Source organism: Symphalangus syndactylus, chromosome 15, assembly GCF_028878055.3.
Source record: "Symphalangus syndactylus isolate Jambi chromosome 15, NHGRI_mSymSyn1-v2.1_pri, whole genome shotgun sequence".
Taxonomy (NCBI): Eukaryota; Metazoa; Chordata; class Mammalia; order Primates; family Hylobatidae; genus Symphalangus; species Symphalangus syndactylus.
In genome coordinates this window covers 69,472,107-69,490,756 of record NC_072437.2, presented here as the reverse complement: position 1 = coordinate 69,490,756, position 18,650 = coordinate 69,472,107, and the positions used below count along the sequence as shown (strand labels likewise).

General features: G+C 46.4%; 1 protein-coding gene and 1 pseudogene across 3 annotated transcripts; both read left to right on the top strand.

The window, feature by feature from the left end:
- Positions 1-154: 154 nt before the first annotated feature.
- On the top strand, positions 155-14,568 carry C1QTNF9 (C1q and TNF related 9). Of its 3 annotated transcripts, none has more exons than XM_055244364.2 (4): positions 155-268; positions 8,598-8,785; positions 11,404-11,466; positions 13,608-14,568. In XM_055244364.2, the coding sequence occupies exons 2-4, from the start codon at positions 8,620-8,622 to the stop codon at positions 14,378-14,380; spliced, it is 1,002 nt and encodes a 333-aa protein (XP_055100339.1). In that variant the 5' UTR covers positions 155-268; positions 8,598-8,619; the 3' UTR covers positions 14,381-14,568. The 3 variants fall into 3 exon arrangements, with proteins under 3 accessions (XP_055100339.1, XP_055100341.1, XP_055100340.1); XM_055244366.2 differs by lacking the exon at positions 155-268 and adding an exon at positions 891-1,003; XM_055244365.2 differs by lacking the exon at positions 155-268 and adding an exon at positions 2,184-2,258.
- Positions 14,569-15,631: 1,063 nt separating this feature from the next.
- LOC129463546 (cell cycle exit and neuronal differentiation protein 1-like) lies at positions 15,632-16,071 on the top strand (annotated as a pseudogene).
- The last annotated feature ends 2,579 nt before the right edge of the window (positions 16,072-18,650 follow it).

Below are 18,650 nucleotides of genomic sequence, written 5' to 3'. Positions count from 1 at the left end.
CAGCTCAACCATTCAGGAGCTCCCTGTAACCACTGGGTAGGCGTGGGAGGAGGAGGGCTCCGAGGGCAACCTAGGAGGGCACCCTGGCTTGAGAAACGTCAGTGGTTGGAGTAAGAGGGATGCGGAAGGGAGCAGTGGGGCGGGGCCGCTTTTGCTAGGGATCATGGAGAGGAGACAAAGAGAACAGACTGTGCCCTCTGACTGCCCCTGAAGGCTAGGCCCTGCCGCAGGAGCTGTGCTAGTGGCCCTGCTCACTCGCCCTTTGCGGGTGAGTAGATTAGAATTTCCTTCTCTAACAGCTCAGAAGAGCTAAGTCAACAGCCCATTGTTTGCTGTGGCTGTAATCAGAAAAGGATTCCTGTGAAGGCTGCCAAGTGGCTACTGCCCACTTTTTGTTTACTCTTAATATCCACCTGCTTCCCAAAGTGATCCGCTCCCCCTACCTTGGGCTGCACTGGGGTGGGGCGGTCGCTAGGGTGGGGAGGGGGCGAGCCCCAGAACCCATAGGGCAGAGTATAGTGGCTCCATGTATAGGAGAGAGTGAAAGAGATGGGGGTGGCATTTTCTTCCAGGAGAGTTGTGGGGAGATGACCTGACATAAGCGCGCCCCTACTCTGCACTGGCGAGACCCGCAAAGCTGGAGTGAAGCCAGCTGAGCCTGGGCCTCAGCAGCCCTGGAGGCTGGAGGCGCTGCGGTCGGGAAGCACCAGGAGGGTGGAGCCCTTTTCCCTGTAAGCAGGAGGCCGGGATCCCGACTCCTGAGCCGGCTTCCCACGGACCCCAGGCCCCTGCAGGGTCCTTGAGGGAGGATGAGCCCACGGAGTGGGTGGGGTGTCAGCAAAGCGGGGCCGCAGGGCAGGTTCTGGAAGCCTCTCCGCGTGTCTGGGCAGGAGTGTGCAGACGTGGGAGAGCCTGGAATGGGGAGCGCGTGGCCGGTGGAGGCCCAAGGCTGTGCTTCTGTCGCTGGCTCTGCGGCAGAGGTCCAGGCCGGCAGGCTGACCAGGTGAGCCTGTCTCAGAGCTCTCCGGGGGGCGGAGGCGCGGGAGGCGGGGAAGGGCCCGGCAGCGGGACGGGTGTCCCCAGCAGGAGGTCGGGTGCAGGGGTCGGAGACCAGGCACGCGAGCAAGAGGGAGCCCGGCCAGAACTGCTGAGAGCCTCCAGCCGCTCTGGGACTCAGGGGCTCCCTGCGTTTAGCCACCGAGAGTGGGGGCAGGCTGCGGGGTGCCGGGGAGAAGCCAGATCTCACTCATTTTACACCAACTAATTAGATCCCACCGCCAATCTGGGACCACGGCATTGTCATGTCCCCTGCACTGACGGGGAAATTGAGGCACGGGGGCGAGTAAGGCGGGAGAGGGAGTAGGCGCCGCCGAGCTGGGGCGAGCCCCGCACCGACTCCCACGTGGCCTCTGCTCCTGCTCTGTGCACCGCGGCATCTCGGGAAACCGGGCTGGGCTCCTCCTCTGGAAGCTTTGTAAGTTTTAGATAAATGTTACCACTAGACACGAGGAAAGTGAGTCCACGATTACCGGCATTGAACAAATGGTTGCACCGCGTTCTCCGCGGTAGGTGGAGTGTGTGATTGTGAGTGAGAGGGGAATGGGCACTGAATCCTTACCTACACAAATGCCTAAACTCGTAAGGCATTACGGACACACACATCTGAAAATCTAATTAAGCGATAGGAATTCTAAAGGTCCGGGATCCAAATGAGACCCAGCCACTGTTAGCAGCCTTCAGTTTTGTCCTGTTGCCGGTAATTACCCCAAGGTCAGGGAGAAGCACTGAAGCAAAGGCATGAACATCACTTTGAAAAAGAAACGAGTTAATGGGTGCAGCACACCAACATGGCACGTGTACATATGTAACCTGCACGTTGTGCACATGTACCCTGGAACTTAAAGTATAATAATAAAAAATAGATATCTAAATCTATATCTATATGTAAAAGAAAGAAACCTGCCTGGGGCACTCCTTCCTTCAGACTCCCCTTGAAAGTATTCCCTCATTTCATTCAAAAGGATTTAACTTTTCTAAACTAAGTGGTGCTGGTAGAAGATGCTACCTGATATAAGTGTTGCTTTAATTCTTGAAGCTCTTCCAAGACATCTTGGCCTTCCTCTGTCCCCTCCCCTTCCTGCTATTTTGCAGACATATCCACTGGGGAATTGTGTGGCAGGAAGGCTAATTTTATTTAGCTGGCCCTTGATTCTTGGTTTGCACAGTATCTGGGTCCAGCCTGCAGCCCTTGGGTCCAGGTAAGTTCATCAGGAAAGGATTTCTTTACATTCAATTTAAGCCATCTAGGTCCTAAAACAACGCTTATATTATCTGTGGGATAATCCCGCTTAGTTATTTGCAAAATAGTCAGATGTCTGTAGAGTTTTGGGTAAGAAAGGGGTAAGCCACTTTAAAAATTCATTCTTGAGGAAGAGGCTAAAGAGGAGATAAAAGCAGATTTTGAAATTCTTCCGCTGGAACTCTGCAATTGGCTGGGAGGAGAGACAAAAACCATAGAATAAGTCATGAGAATACTGGGTTTTTTTTTTCTTTTTTTCAGATGCAGTCTTGCTCTGTCACCCAGGCTGGAGTGCAGTGTCATGATTTCAGCTCACTGCAACCTCGCCTCCTGGGTTCAAGCAATTCTCTGCCTCAGCCTCCTGAGTAGCTGGGATTACAGACATGGGCCACCACACCCGGCTAATTTTTGTATTGTTAGTAGATGTGGGGTTCCACCATCTTGGCCAGGCTGGTCTTGAACTCCTGACCTTATGATCCAACTGCCCCAGCCTCCCAAAGTGCTGGGATTTTTTTTTTTGGGACAGAGTCTCGCTCTGTTGCCCAGACTGGAGTGCAGTGGCAGGATCTGGGCTCACTGCAAGCTCTGCCTCCCGGGTTCACACCATTTTCCTGCCTCAGCCTCCCGAGTAGCTGGGACTACAGGAGCCCGCCACCACACCCGGCTACTTTTTTTTTTTTTTTTTTTTGTATTTTTAGTAGAGACGGGGTTTCACCGTGGTCTTGATCTCCTGACCTCGTGATCCACCTGCCTCGGCCTCCCAAAGTGCTGGGATTACAGGCGTGAGCCACCGCGCCCAGCCTATAATGGACCTTTTTAAGAGAGCTTTCTAGAGAAGCTTATAGATTATTTTGCACAAATTTTAATGTGTACTTTTTTTTCCTGATCAGGTTCATCGTATTCAGATTGTACACATTTTCATTTTTATGGCTATGCTAATTTACAGTGCAGGAAAAAATAACTCAAGATATGTTGAAGAAGGCCAGGCGTGGTGGCTCACGCCTGTAATCCCAGAACTTTGGGAGGCCAAGGCGGGTGGATCACGAGATCAGGAGATCGAGACCATCCTGGCTAACATGGTGAAATCCTGTCTCTACTAAAAAACAAAAAATTAGCCGGGCATGGTGGCGGGCGCCTGTAGTCCCAGCTACTCGGGAAGCTGAGGCAGGAGAATGGCGTGAACCCAGGAGGTGGAGCTTGCAGTGAGCCGAGATCGTGCCACTGCACTCCAGCCTGGGCGACAGAGCGAGACTCCGTCTCAAAAAAAAAAAAAAAAAAAATATGTTGAAGAAGAAATGTATAAAGTGTATAATATTAGAGAGTGCATGGAAGACAATATATTCAATGAAGTCACCCTAGAGCTATCTGGACTCTTAGATCGTCAGATCTGGGAGGGTGTTCATGCTTTCCAGTGCATGCAGGAGGAAGCTGAGGCTCTGAGGTTTGGAAGCCCAGGAGATATCACTCAGCTGATTTCTAGCAGGTTTGTATTAAATCTTAGTTTTGGAGAGTTAAGAATCTTGAGTGATAACCTTGGCTGTTGAATTAAGGACATGACGTTCTTGGAGAAAATTAATCAGGAAGGGCACTGGGTGAACATTTATCAAGAGATTCTTTAGCAAATGACAGATACAGGTAAAGCATAGGAGAATGAGTCGGAAATAAGTGAACTAAGTAAGAACCTATTCTGGGGGGACTAAAAAACATTAACTTCAAAGATATTTGCAGTCTGTGTCCCTTTGCCCCGACCAAGCCAGTATGTCTGGCTCACGCAGTCACAGCATTCCACAGAATGATGGCCTCTATTATCTATACATACATATGATATCAATGTATAGAGATCTTGTCTTGATCTATCCAAGGCAGTGACTGTTGTAGCTTTTTACATATATTACTGGGAGGGTTACATGCCCAGTGAGTCCCCAGCAGCTGTCACTCTGGCTGACTACAGATGTCTGCAAGCCTTCTCAGTTCTGAAGAGCAGCCACACCTTGGGCAACGCACGCCTTGAATTAGGATGTGGGCTCAGCTGTGTGTCAAGACCCCAAATAACAGTGGCTTATGCAAGGTAGAAGTGTATTTCTGTTTCATGTGCTCGTGTCAAAGATGTGCTAGCAGGACAGGTCTGGTCTGTGGGAGTCATCTGAGGCCAGGGGTTTTTCTATCCCCAGATTGTTGCCCTCCTTCAAGGAGTTCCACACGGTTCACCACGTCATGCACACCCCCACACAGGAAGCAGGAAAGGGCACCCCTTACCCTTTAAGGCAGATCATTGCACACAACTGCACGCCTCACTTTTGCTCATCCCCGTGGCCCGTAATCTAGTTCATGGTCATACCCAGGCTGCAAGGGAGGCTAGGGAGTGCAGTCTATCATGGGCCCCTAGAAGCCCAGCTAAAATTTCTATCACTTTGGATGAAGGTGAGAAGGGGTATTGGAGATAACTAGCAGCTCCACAAAAGCACTGACAAGGATCAGAGTTGATACCCAGTCACCTTCCCAAGTGATGGTCCACACACAGCTGGAACCAGGATAGTATTTCTCGCATGCCTGCATTGATTCATTCAACAAATACTTGACTGAAAATAAGGAAGTGGAAAAATGCAGTCACTATCTTCATAAAGCTCTAACCCAGGTTGGTGCCTACTAAGTGATCACTAGTCTAGGTGTGGTGTACAGAGTAAGTGGGGACTGGGGAGGACAGTAATTCAGATAAGAGAAGAGAGAGAGAGGAGGTGATTGCAGACAAAGATGGGGGACAGAAGAGGCTCCTAGCTCTAGTGCCTTCTGGAAAAAGACCAGACCCAGAAATTAAAAGTCGAGAGGGTAACTGTAGTTGAACTAATGAAACTGAGAGTCCAACCCATAGCTTTGTGAGAGGCACAAATGTAATTTTTTATTTTTCAAAATAACATTAATATAATTTCTTCTATATTCCTTGTGCAAATCCTCAACGTTCTACATTAAAGAAGAGGCTAAATAGGAGGTATAAACTTGCTAAAATTTCTTATTAAAAAATAGTGCCAAGCGGCTGGGTGCAGTGGCTCACACCTGTAATCTCAGCACTTTGGGAGGCCGAGGTGGGCGAATCACGAGGTCAGGAAATCGAGACCATCCTGGCTAACATGGTGAAACCCCGTCTCTACCAAAAATACAAAAAATTAGCCGGGCATGGTGGCGGGCACCTATAGTCCCAGCTACTCGGGAGGCTGAGGCAGGAGAATCACACGAACCCGGGAGGCAGAGCTTACAGTGAGCCAAGATCGCGCCACTGCACTCCAGCCTGGGCGACAGAGCGAGACTCCATCTCAAAAAAAAAAAAAAAAAAAAAAAAAAAAATAGTGCCAAGCTAGGTGGTGGCCATGTCTCTGAGGCAGGGGCCCACTTAAGCCTAGGAGTTCGAGTCCAGCCTGGGCAACATTCATGAGACTGTATCTCTATAAACAAACAAACAAACAAATAAAACAGAAACAGTGCCACAACTTACTTTGCTGTGTATTTGGGAGAACGCATATTGGTTAATCGAAATCATTTGCTGAAGGTTGTCTACATGCTGTATAAACAAGCTAAATAGACTCTACCTACATCAGGTATGCAAAACTAGTGAAAGAATTACAGAAGAGTAACCATTTGCTTTCAGGCTGCTCCTTCTTCCCTGGAGAGCAAATTGGAGTTTATCCTAACCTGACACCTTTATGATCTTCTGATCATTTTATTCCTGGAATAGTTGTACTCCACATTTTGAAAGGCTAAAATGAAAATTATAGAACCCTCAACAAAGTTTGATTGATGGAATTTCGATTTGACTGTTTCCAGCCACTTCTGAGTTTAACAAAGGAGGCACGTGTATATTCTTCATGGAATTTGGCTCCAAGAAAACTCAACTCAATTTCCTGGAATGGAGCGAATTTGTGACTTCAAAGAGAAACATCTGCATTTCCTTTCCCAAAAATACTCCATTTGCATTAGACTGCACCCTGTGACATTTCCACCAGATGGCAATACAGTCTTTGGATGACAGAGTCTTGCTGGTTTTCAAAATCTAGAAATATTTGTGTAGGCACTATAAAAAAGCATTTTTTATAAATGAAAAGCTGCCATAACCGTCTCCCATTCTAAAGCAACCATCTTTATTTGCATATATTCACTTTGAGTTTTTGTCAATATTCATACAGTCGTAAGCACATTTATAATGTGCATGGCATTTTAGTCTACTATTAAAATTCAGCACAACATATATCATTTACATATTTCTACATGACCTTCATAATTATTGCAGCAGTTACATACTATTACACATAGTAAACCTTTCCCCTATTGTTACATAGTTTGTAGTATGCACTTTTTCACCTGTTATAGATAATGCTGCAGGTAATGGCACACAATTGGCACACAGTTCGGGAACATTAGGAAGAATTTTAGGGATAGGAATACAGGGTGAAAGACATAGACACATTTTGCTCTTTAACTTTTCCAGAAAGATGTGCAGATTTACACAGCTATCAGCACTGTGAGAGGATCTGGGTTCTGACCAGTTGCACTAGTCCCACGTTTTTGTTTTAGTTTATTTTTTTAAATCCTAAAAGTCAGGTACAGGGGCTTTAGCCTGTAATACTAGCACTTTGGGAGACTGAGGCGGGAGAATTACTTGAGCTCACGATTTCAAGACCAGCCTGGGCAACAGAGTGAGACCCAGTCTCTCCAAAGAAAAAAAAAGAAAGAAAGAAAGAAAAATAAGCAATGGCTCACGCCTGTAATCCCAGCACTTTGGGAGGCCAAGACAGGCAGATCACCTGAGGTCAAGAGTTTGAGAGCAGCCTGGCCAACATGGTGAAACCCTGTCTTTACTAAAAATACAAAAATTAGCTAGGCATGGTGGTGGCGCCTGTAGTCCCAGCTACTTGAGAAGCTGAATTGCTTGAACCTGGGAGGCGGAGGCTGCAGTGAGCAGAGATCGGCCATTGCACTCCAGCCTGGGCCACAAGAGCGAAACTGCATCTCAAAAAAAAAAGCCCAAAAACCCAGGTGTGGTGGTGCATGCCTGTAGTCCCAGCTACTTGGGAGGTTGAAGCAGGAGAATCGCTTGAGCTGGGAGGTCGAGACTACAGTGAGCTGTGATTGCATGACTGTACTTCGGCCTGTGTGATGGAGCAAGACCTTGTCTCCAAAATTTATATATAAGGAAAGGACTTGAAGACGCACTTCCCCCGAACTAGGTGACGTTTTCTGTGTGTGTGGCCCTTCTTCACAGTGGCCTCCTAGAAAAACAAGACCCTGACTCAAAGAACACCTCTCATTACAGTAAGACTGCTTGGAATGCTTTACTTTTTTAAAAATTTAATTTTTTAATGTGGTAAAAAATATATGACATAGAACATAAAACTTACCAGCTTAACCATTTTAAGGGCACAGTTCAGTGGCATTAAGTACATTCTCTTTGTTGTGCAACCATCACCACCACCCATCTCCAGAACTCTTAAAATCTTCCCAAATAGAAACTCTGTACCCATCAAACAACTCCCATTTCCTTCTCTCTTCACCCCTGGCAACCACCATCCTACTTTTTCTTTATATGAGTTTGACGGCTCTAGGAACCTCTTATAACTGAAGTTATCCAGGTCTGTCTTTTTGTGACTAGCTGGTTTCACTTAGCATAATGTTCTCGAGGTCCATTCATGTTGTAACACGTGTCAGAATTTCTTTTCTTTCTAAGGTTGAAGACTATTCCATTGTACGGACCTACCACATTGCATGTATCTGTTTATCCACTGATGGACCCTTGGGTTGCTATGGAAAACAATGCACCTGTGAACATGGACATCTGTTCCAGTCCTTGCTTTCAATTATTTTGTGTAGATGCACAGCAGTGGAATTGCTGGATCAGATGGTAATGCTATGTTTGCTTCACTATTTGGAATGTGCCTTTATGCATATTGTGATAAAATTTGATGTTTACAACTGTCCTGTGAGATAAGTAAGCATTGATCTCTGGTTCAGAAAACTGATTTCTTCAAAGTGAAATGATGAATGGAAGAGTATCCCGACCTTAAACTTGGCTGTTTTTATTGCCCGTTCACCTTGAAGAGTGGTTCCAATCACAAGCATTACCTTCCAAGGACAATGTCATCCTGGTTATAACCAGCTTGCTCCCCTGCCCTGAGCCTTCTGTCCAAGTCTGTCCAGGTGTGGGCCTGGGACAGGGGACAGCTCATCCATTTCCCAGTGCACGGAACAGAGGCTGTGTCCAGGGCCCCAGCAACAAAGGTTTCTCCTTTGGGTTTCTGTTTCCCTCTTTCAGTTCAGAGTCTGTCATCTGAACCATGAGGATCTGGTGGCTTCTGCTTGCCATTGAAATCTGCAAAGGGAACATAAACTCACAGGACACATGCAGGCAAGGGCACCCTGGCATCCCTGGGAACCCCGGTCACAATGGTCTGCCTGGAAGAGATGGACGAGACGGAGCGAAGGGTGACAAAGGGGATGCAGGTACTCATCTGGCGGCTTCGGCTGCCTTTCAACTTCTCTCTTCATTCCTTTCACCTCATTCACTCATCATCTGTGTGATTTTCCACCTACCCACTCACACCCCATCCATCCATCCACCCATCCACCCAGCAACACTCACTGGGGCCTGACCCCAGTCATCCATCCACCCATCTGCCCAGTAACACTCACTGGGTCTGCTCCACACCAAACTCTGTGCCAGGTGCTGGTGGAGAGCACAGGGTGAGATCCTGGGTTCTCTCATCTCTGACACCGCAGAACATTTTCAGTAGTAGACGATGTCGTGGATCCTCCCACCTCAGGTGACAGGTATGATGGATTTTTGGCAACACGAGGCCAATAGAGAGATCTGATCATGAATTATTTGGCAGCAAGCACCCAGCTGCAGTGCAGGTGAGAGCTAATACTGCATCGTGCCATGAAGCGGGAGATGCAGAGTAACAGATGACACAAAAGGAGACGAGAATCTGAAGCCATACAGCTGCTGCTTATGCATCTATGTGACCTAGATTGGGACCCTGTCCTAGGGTCTGGGGATCTGGGGACAGGATTCAGCCTCTGGGAGGGAAGTTTGCCAAATCCGGGAAGTCTGAGTGGTTTCCATAACAACAACCAATAGACTTGGTTTCCAAATGGGGTACCATTCTTGAGGCCTGGTCTTGACTGTAGGGTCACATATCTAAGACATATGCAGAATGATCCATCTGGGTTAAGTGCACAGTTCAGTGGCATTACAAAAAAAATAATAAAACTTCTATGGACCTTTTTAAAGATAAGTCTGTGTTTCTAACATGTCTCAGCTTATGGCATTTGGTGGCCTGATGGTTTTTTGAATGGGCTGGATGAAGCTAAGCGTCCTCAGGAAGCAACATTCTTTCTAACCACCATCCTGCACAACTGCTCTGTGAGGTGTCTTCTCCTGGCTCACATCTCCAGCTCATTAACACTGTTCCAGTCCCCAGGTAGCAAACAGCCCAGTCCAACAGAATAGCAAAACCTTACCCTTAATGAAATCAGGTCTTCTGCCCTCACACTGGGACCACAGTAGTGTGTGTGTGTGTGTGTGTGTGTGTATTGTATTTCTGAATATATAAGATTTTGATATTTTTGTTATAAAATATTACACACAAAAGGAGATGAATAGGTGATAGATAAAAAATAGAGGACAAAGACAAATACTCCTATATTCAATACCAAATTTCTCTACCTCTTCTCTGTTGAATTTCTCTCCTCTTTGCTCACCAATGTCCATTCTTTCAAGTTTTACATACTTCTTAGAAGCAAATTATGTATCTATTTTTCCTATGTAGTTCATAGGTATTATATATAATATATATTCTTTCTTAGAAGGATATTCAATCAATTGCTCACACTAAAAATTTACTTCATTTCTATCTTATCATCTTAAAGTGTATTTTTGTGTATGTTTTATACCAAACATATTTCTCATATACTACCGGTGCATAATTTAGAAACATATAAATGTCTACTGATTGGGGTCTGTGTTCATGCTTTGTGAGTCGTGGTTGCATGAACATGAAAGCTCAGAGGCCACCGCTCTAGAAAATGGGAGAAACGAGAGCCAAGTGGGAAACAAAAAGAGGGAAGGAGAGGAAGACACAGGGGAGCAGCCAGTGGAGGGGGGAGGGGAGCGCAGGGAGGGGCAAATGTAGGGAAGAGCCCCCTCCATTCAGAGGCCCCACACTGACCAAGGCCCCACTCAGGAGCGCTGGCGTCCCAGGAGAACAGACATCGTGACAGAAACAAGTCTGCCTGTGTCAGTCCTGTCTCAGGACCTGCAAGCCGGCCCAGCCTGCTCCTGTCGCCCCACAGCCACTTCAGTGGGACTGAAGTATGGGGGTGTCTGCTGCTTTGTGAGAAGCCAGAGTCCGGGGTGAGCTGTGGCCCAGTGAGCACTCTGCTGCCATGGCCCGAGCCATCTTCAACCTGCTGACGGATAGCACGCCAACCTGGGGCTCAGGGGGGCCTGTTCTGAGCACAAGGACTTGAGTGTAGTCAGCAGAGCCCCACTCACCTGATGTTCTCTGCCAGCTTGATTGGTGGCATTTCCCCCAGTCTAAGGCACTAGAGGGATCCTTCCAGAACTCTCTCTTCTATCTTGGGATAGTGTCACATAACCATAGTCATCTGTGTTTTCATAGGAGGCTAGTAAATCTTCCGTTCCACTCTCCTCAAGAGTAATGGAAGAGAAAGAGAGTGAGGAAACCTCCTCGCACCTCCAACATTCAGACCACGTCCCAAGTCCTTGTCGCAGGAGAGGAACACAATCATGACAGTCAGTCCCCATTGCACACACTCCCTCCTCGTCCTGTCTTGCTGTGCACTCTAGGCACGTCCTAGAGATTGGCGCTTGGGAAGTCACTCAGTTCATTTCTTAGATCACTTATCCCACGCAGCTCAGCACCCCAGATGCCCACTCATGCCTGCCTCTCTCCACCTGCACTCGTGTGGACGACAGAGCACTCCTCAGGGCAGGGGTCACCCCCAGACTCTCCAACACACATGGCTGATGGAGACCAATGGCCAGAAAATCAGAAACGGAATTTCAACTCATGCCTGTTTTCTTCTCTTCCACCTAGGAGAACCAGGACGTCCCGGCAGCCCGGGGAAGGATGGGACAAGTGGAGAGAAGGGAGAACGAGGTTAGAAGTTCCTATTTATGGCGCTCTAATTCTGAGCTGTCACATATTTATTAATAACTATTAAGTGTTTACCATGGACAAGTCCTCCATGCTGATTATAATCTTCTAATAAAGGCAACACAGTTCTTACTCTCTAGATGGGGGGATTCTGCAGGGATTGGCAGGCTTTGCAGAGGGCTGGGTAGTAAATATTCTCAAGTCCGCAGGCCATACAGATCTGTCACCACTACTTAATGTCCCCTTGTAGTGAAAAGAAGCTGTAGATGCTCCATAAATAAGCATGGCTGTGTTCCAGTGACGCCATATGTGTGAAGACTGAAATGGGAATTTCACAGGGTTTCCACGTATTGTGGAATATTATTTGTGACAATTTAAACATGCAAACCATGGCTGAGCACCATGGCTCACACCTGTAATCCCAACACTTTGGGAGGCCCAGGTAGGAGAATTGCTTGAACATAGGAGTTCCAGACCACCCTGGGCAACATATTGAGACTTTGTCTATACAAATAAAAAAAATTAGCCAGGCATGGTGGCACATGCCTGTAGTCCCAGCTACTCAGGAGGCTGAGATGGGAGGATCACTTGAGCCTGGGAGGTTGAGGCTGCTGTGAGCCATGATGTCATCACTGCACTTCAGCCTGGGTAACAGAGTGGGTAACCCTGTCTCAAACCAACCAACCAACCAACAAACAAACAAAACCCAGAAAAACAAAAAATCATGTAAACCATGTTTGTTTTGCTTGTGGGAGGGAGGCTGAATTTGGCCTGTGGCTGTAGTTTGCTGAACCTTGAACCTTGCAGTGGGTGAGCACTGAGGAGTGAGACTGAGTTTTTGACTTGGTGCATCTGGCAGCACCGCATGGAGGAGGTAGCACTAGAACTGGTCCCTGATGGGTCAGGATGTAGTCGTAGTGGCAAATTCGTGTAATCTTCACTTTGTGCTTTTCATGTACTGACTCACCGAATACAACATCCCCAGACACTAGGTAGTTTTATCACCCTAGTTCCATAGGTGAGGGAACAGAGGCACGAGGCTCAATAGCTCATCTGACGTCCTCTGTGCATATGGGGACAGAATGGAAACCTGGCATTTAGCCTCAGAGTCCACACTAGCAACCACGGCTCTTCGGTATGAGTGGGGGTACAAGGAAGCAGCAAGGTTTCTGTAGATGCTGAATTGCCGATGGGATAGATGGGTTGGGGCTGGGGTTGGGCAGAAGAGGGCAATGCCTCAATGCAGGCTTTATTTTATGTTCACTCCAGGGAGGAGGTTTTTAGAGGATGTCACATGACTAAGGTTGACAGTTAATCTGCCTGTCTCTGCTCTGCAGAGTGCTTTCTGTCATGGATTGACATTATTTAATAGCCAGCATGGTAGACTTAGATGGTAGGGTTGTAATTTCTAATGTGAGCCCTGACACGAATTTAGTAGACAGTAGTCAAAAGGTGTGTTGGGATGTGTGTGTGTGTGTGTGTGTGTGTGTGTCCATGTGCACACATGTGTGTAATTGGAGTAATTGACTTTCATTTATTTTTATTTTTTTGAGACAGAGTCTCACTCTGTTGCCCAGGCTGGAGTGCAGTGGTTTGATGACGGATCACTGCAGCCTCAGCCTCCTGGGATCCAGCCATCCTCCCACCTCAGCTTCCCGAGTATCTGGGACTACAGTTGTACACCACCGCGCCTGGCTAATTTTTGTATTTTTTGCAGAGATGAGGTTTTGCCATGTTGCCTAGGCTGATCTTGAATTCCTGGACTCAAGCAGTCTGCCCACCTTGGCCTCTCAAAGTGCGAGGATTATGTAGGCATGAGCCACTGAGCTGGGCTGGAGTAATTGAATTTTATTTTCTTATTTTTTTTAATTTTTATTTTTTTAGAGTCAGGGTATTGCTATGTTGGCCGGGTTGGTCTTGAACTCTTGGCCTCGGGCAGTCCTCCTGCTGTGGTCTCCCAAGGTGCTAGGATTACAGGTGTGAGCCACCGCACCCAGATGGAGTAATTGAATTTTAAATTCTGGGCATATACTGAACCTGTGCACTATTTTGTTTCATTTGTGAGCTCCATTATAGAAAAACCAAAGTTGTTCACAAGGGAATCTTTCACAAACCATCTCTTTATTTGCCCTTTCTCTATTTAGGAGCAGATGGAAAAGTTGAAGCAAAAGGCATCAAAGGTGATCAAGGCTCAAGAGGATCCCCAGGAAAACATGGCCCCAAGGGGCTTGCAGGGCCCATGGGAGAGAAAGGCCTCCGAGGAGACACTGGGCCTCAGGGGCAGAAGGGGAATAAGGGTGACGTGGGTCCCACTGGTCCTGAGGGGCCAAGGGGCAACATTGGGCCTTTGGGCCCAACTGGTTTACCTGGCCCCATGGGCCCTATTGGAAAGCCTGGTCCCAAGGGAGAAGCTGGACCCATGGGGCCCCAGGGTGAGCCAGGAGTCCGGGGAATAAGAGGCTGGAAAGGAGATCGAGGAGAGAAAGGGAAAATCGGTGAGACTCTAGTCTTGCCAAAAAGTGCTTTCACTGTGGGGCTCACGGTGCTGAGCAAGTTTCCTTCTTCAGATGTGCCCATTAAATTTGATAAGATCCTGTATAACGAATTCAACCATTATGATATAGCAACGGGGAAATTCACGTGCCACATTGCTGGGGTCTATTACTTCACCTACCACATCACTGTTTTCTCCAGGAATGTTCAGGTGTCTTTGGTCAAAAATGGAGTAAAAATACTGCACACCAAAGACGCTTACACGAGCTCTGAGGACCAGGCCTGTGGCGGCATTGTCCTGCAGCTGAAGCTCGGGGATGAGGTGTGGCTGCAGGTGACAGGAGGAGAACGGTTCAATGGCTTGTTTGCTGATGAGGACGATGACACAACTTTCACAGGGTTCCTTCTGTTCAGCAGCCCGTGACAGAGGAGAGTTTACAAATCCGCCACACCATCCATCAGAACCAGCTTGGGATGAGCTTATTCAGATGGTTTTACTTTACTAATTCCTCCAATTATTACAATAATCATGAAAAGGTGAAAACGGAAAAGTTATTCCTAAAACTGATTCTGTGTAACTTACTATCTTTCCAGGAGTAAATACTTAAAATAGCTGCATGGTTTATTCTAATCTATTTCACATTTCTTATTCCTATTATCTGAGGAATCCTTTGTGCGTTTCTTGTGGGAAGAGTGTTTTGATATCATTTTAGTGCTCTGAGGAGTCATATGAAGATGTATCCCTCATCTGTGTTTTTCTGAGGATATTAAGGGGAAAGTAAAGGGAAATGTTTATTCCATTTAGTACTAGTAACAGCTTTAAGCTGGTAATGCTGTCACACTCCAGAAAGCTGTAGACACTGCTCATTTTGTCTTTAAAAAAAATTTATTTTATTTTAAGTGCTGGGATACATATGCAAAACGTGCAGGTTTGTTATATAGGTAAACATGTGCTGTGGTGGTTTGCTGCATCTATCAACCCATCACCTAGGTATTAAGCCCTGCATGCATTAGCTATTTGTCCTGGTGCTTTCCCTCCCACTTTGCTCATTTTCTAACCTAGGTTTTAATCACCATTCTATCCAACAAATCGTTGTTTGATCGTTATTTGCCAGACTTGAATCTCTGTTTTCTAGGACTGCCCTAATAAAGTACACAAACTGGGAGTCTTTAAACAACAGAAATGGACTTTCTCACAGTTCTGTAGGCTGGAAGTTTGAGATCACCATAGCAGCTGGGCCATGCTCCCTCCAAAGGGGATACAGGAGGATGCGGCCTTGCTGCTTCCAGCTCCTGGCAGCTGGTGGCAGCATCACTCCAGTCCCCGCCTCCATCTTCAGGTGGCTGTCCTTCTGTATCAGCCAAATTTTCCTCTTCTTACAAGGACAGCTTCCCTAATCTAGCATGACCCATCTTAATCATATCCGCAAGCTCCTTATTTTCAAATAAGGTCACATGTACAGGCACCGAGGGTTAGGACTTCAGCATCTCTTTTGGGAGACACAGTTCAACCATAACAATCTGCCCTCTGATTCCCAAAGTTGATTTCCTTCTCGTGTGCAAAATACATTTTCGCCCCATCTCAACATTTCCAAAAGTCTTAACACTTTCCCCGTCGAGCTTTCCTGAGCCCCTCTGGTGCAGCCACCTGCCTGTCCCATAAACCCCGCCCACCATGGAGTCCAGAAGGAAGTGGGCCAGCAGCCCCAAGCCAGACACCAAAGCGCCCGAAGCCACCACCAAGGCCAAGGTACTTCTGGCAGACGATGGGAAAGCCCCCTTGACCAAGCCCTCGAAGAAGGAGGCCCCGGCCGAGAAGCAGCAGCCACTGGCAGCCCCCACCACAGTGCCTGCCAAGAAGACCCCGCCCTTCTCAACAACCACAGCAACCTGAAGCTGGCCCCCACGGGCTCCATGGTCCCCAGCAGTCCCGATGAAACCCGGGAGCCCAAGGGTCCTGGGGACGGGGCGGAGGAGGACGAGGCTGCCAGTGGGGGCCCTGGGGGCCAAGGTCCCTGGTCCTGCGAGAACTTGAGGCCCCTGCTGGGAGTGGCCTATGCCGTGGCAGCCATAGCCTTCATCCTCGGTGTGGCCTTCCTGGCCTAGAAAAAATAATATCCGGGGGCCAGGCGGTGGGCACGGAGCCACTTCCTGTAGAGACCTGAGGAAGCCAGTGCATGCAGAATTCACCCTTATCTACGTGTACACACGGACATTCATTACACCTCTACATATGCCCCCAACACATGCACACAATGGCGAGGACGCCCGAGCCCACCCCTGCTGATCCAGGACTTCCCCAACCTCCAGGGCGGAGGCAGCCCATGCTCCGGGATCCACAGTGCCGGATGCCGGGAGAGGGCACAGCTGAGGAACTGCGAGAAAGGAATGGACCCTGTGTGGGATCCGGCGGTGGCTGGGTAATCCTGGGCCCCCAGGGCTGGTCTCTGAGTGCAGGTGGGGTTGCTGGGTTGGGTTCTGCCTGGGCCGACCCTTATGGGGACATCAAAGGGCATGGTCGTAAAAAAAAAAAAAAAAAAAAAAAAAAAAAAAAAAAAAAAAAAAAAAAAAAAACAACCACACCATCAGATTTCATGAGACTCACTCATCATCACAAGCACAGCATGGGGGGAACCACCCCCATAATTAAATTACCTCCACCCGGTCCCACCCTTGACACCTGAAGATTATGGGGATTGCAATTCAAGGTGAGATTTGGGTGGGGACACAGAGCCAAAGTATATTATTCAAATAAGAAATCAAAAGAGGAATTGGAAAGTTCATTGAGCTGAAAATGAAAACACGACATATCAAAATCAGGGAGCTGCGGATAATGTATGCTTGGAGGCAAATTTACGCACTAAGATCCTACATTATAACAAAAAAGAAAGGTCTCAAATCAGTGACCTGAGTTTTCACCTTCAGAAACTGGAGAGAGCAAATTAAACACAATGTAAGCAGATAAAGAAAATAATAATAATAAAAAACAGAAATCAGTGAAAGAAAAAAGGGAAAATTATAAAAAAAATTCAAGAAAGTAAAAGCTAATCATTTTAAACAATCAATTAAATTGTTAAACTTCTAGTCAGCTGATCAAGAAAAAAATAAAGGCCGGGCACTGTGGCTCATGCTTGTAATCCCAGCACTTTGGGAGGCCGAGGCGGGCAGATCACGAGGTCAGGAGATCGAGACCATGGTGAAACCCCGTCTCTACTAAAAATACAAAAAATTAGCCGGGCGTGGTGGCGGGCGCCTGTAGTCCCAGCTACTCGGAGAGGCTGAGGCAGGAGAATGGTGTGAACCCGGGAGGCGGAGCTTGCAGTGAGCCGAGACCGCGCCACTGCACTCCAGCGTGGGTGACAGAGCGAGACGCCGTCTCCAAAAAAAAAAAAAAGAAAAAAGTAAAAAGGCACGAATTACCAATATCAGGAATGAAAGGGTGGGTGTCACCAAATCTTCTACATTAATTATAAGGAAACAATGGACTACTATAAGCCATTTTTTTCTAATAAATTTGATAACATAGATGAACACATTATTTGGAAGCCATAAACTATCAAAGTTCACTCAAGAAGAAATAGATAACATGAGTATCTAGTAACAAAATCAAGTTTTTAATTAAAATCCTAATGACAAAGAAAACTATAGGCCCAGGTGGTTTTCATGGTGAAGTCTAACAATATTTAAGGAAAAAATAACAATTCTACACAAATCCTTCCAGACAATAGGAAAGGAAGAGGTCCTTTTTTTATTAGATGAAGACAGCATTACTTTCTTACTAAATCAAACAGACGTCATAAGAAACAACAACAGAGACCGATATCCCTCATGAACAATGATGAAAATATTCTTAGCAAAATTTTAGCAAATCTAGTTTATATATATCATTCATGACGAAGTGTAGTTTATCGCAGAAAGACAAAGTTGATTTAACATTCAAAAAATCAATAAATGAACTTTATCATGTTAGTGGATAAAAAGAAAAATGCATATGATCATCTCAATAGAAAAAGCACTTAGTAAAACCCAACATTGAGTCATGATTAAAAGCCCTCAGAAAACTAGGGATAAAATGAAGAGCCCTCATAGGATGCAGGCCATCTACACAAAAATCTATATCTTCCTAAAATTGAGAACAAGGTAAAGATATCTACTCTCGCCACTTTTATAAAACATTGTACTGGAGGTTCTATCTCATGAAATAAGGCAAGAAAAAGAAACCAATCATCTAGATTGGAAAGAGTAACACTTTCCTTATCATTTGTGTAGACTAGCCCATGGAACCCATGAAATAAAAGCTATTAGAACTAATAAGTGAGTTAGTAAGGTGGCAGAGTTCAAGATTAATATACACAAATCAATGGTATTTTTACATACAGCAATCATAAATTGAAATTTTAAAAGTTATTTCCAATACCATTAACAAATATAAAATTGTTAGCCATAAATCAAATAAAACATGTGGAAGACTTGTACATTGAAAACTACAAAACATTGCTGAGAGAAATTAAAGAAGACCTAACTAAATGGAACATGTACCATGTTCATGGAGAGGCAGACTTGAAGTTGTTAAGATGTCAATTCTCCCAAGTTGAGTTATAGGTCAAGGGAATCTCAATCAAAATTCCAGAAGGCTTTTAAAAGTGAAAATCAATAATTGAACTTTAAGTTTTATATGGAAAAAAATGAAGGAC

Bases quoted from the DNA above. Each gene is read 5' to 3' on its own strand.
- C1QTNF9 (XM_055244364.2), top strand. From the start codon at position 8,620: ATGAGGATCTGGTGGCTTCTGCTTGCCATTGAAATCTGCAAAGGGAAC. The intron at 8,786-11,403 runs GTACTCATCTGG...TCTTCCACCTAG, and splicing joins GGGTGACAAAGGGGATGCAG to GAGAACCAGGACGTCCCGGC. The intron at 11,467-13,607 runs GTTAGAAGTTCC...TTCTCTATTTAG, and splicing joins TGGAGAGAAGGGAGAACGAG to GAGCAGATGGAAAAGTTGAA.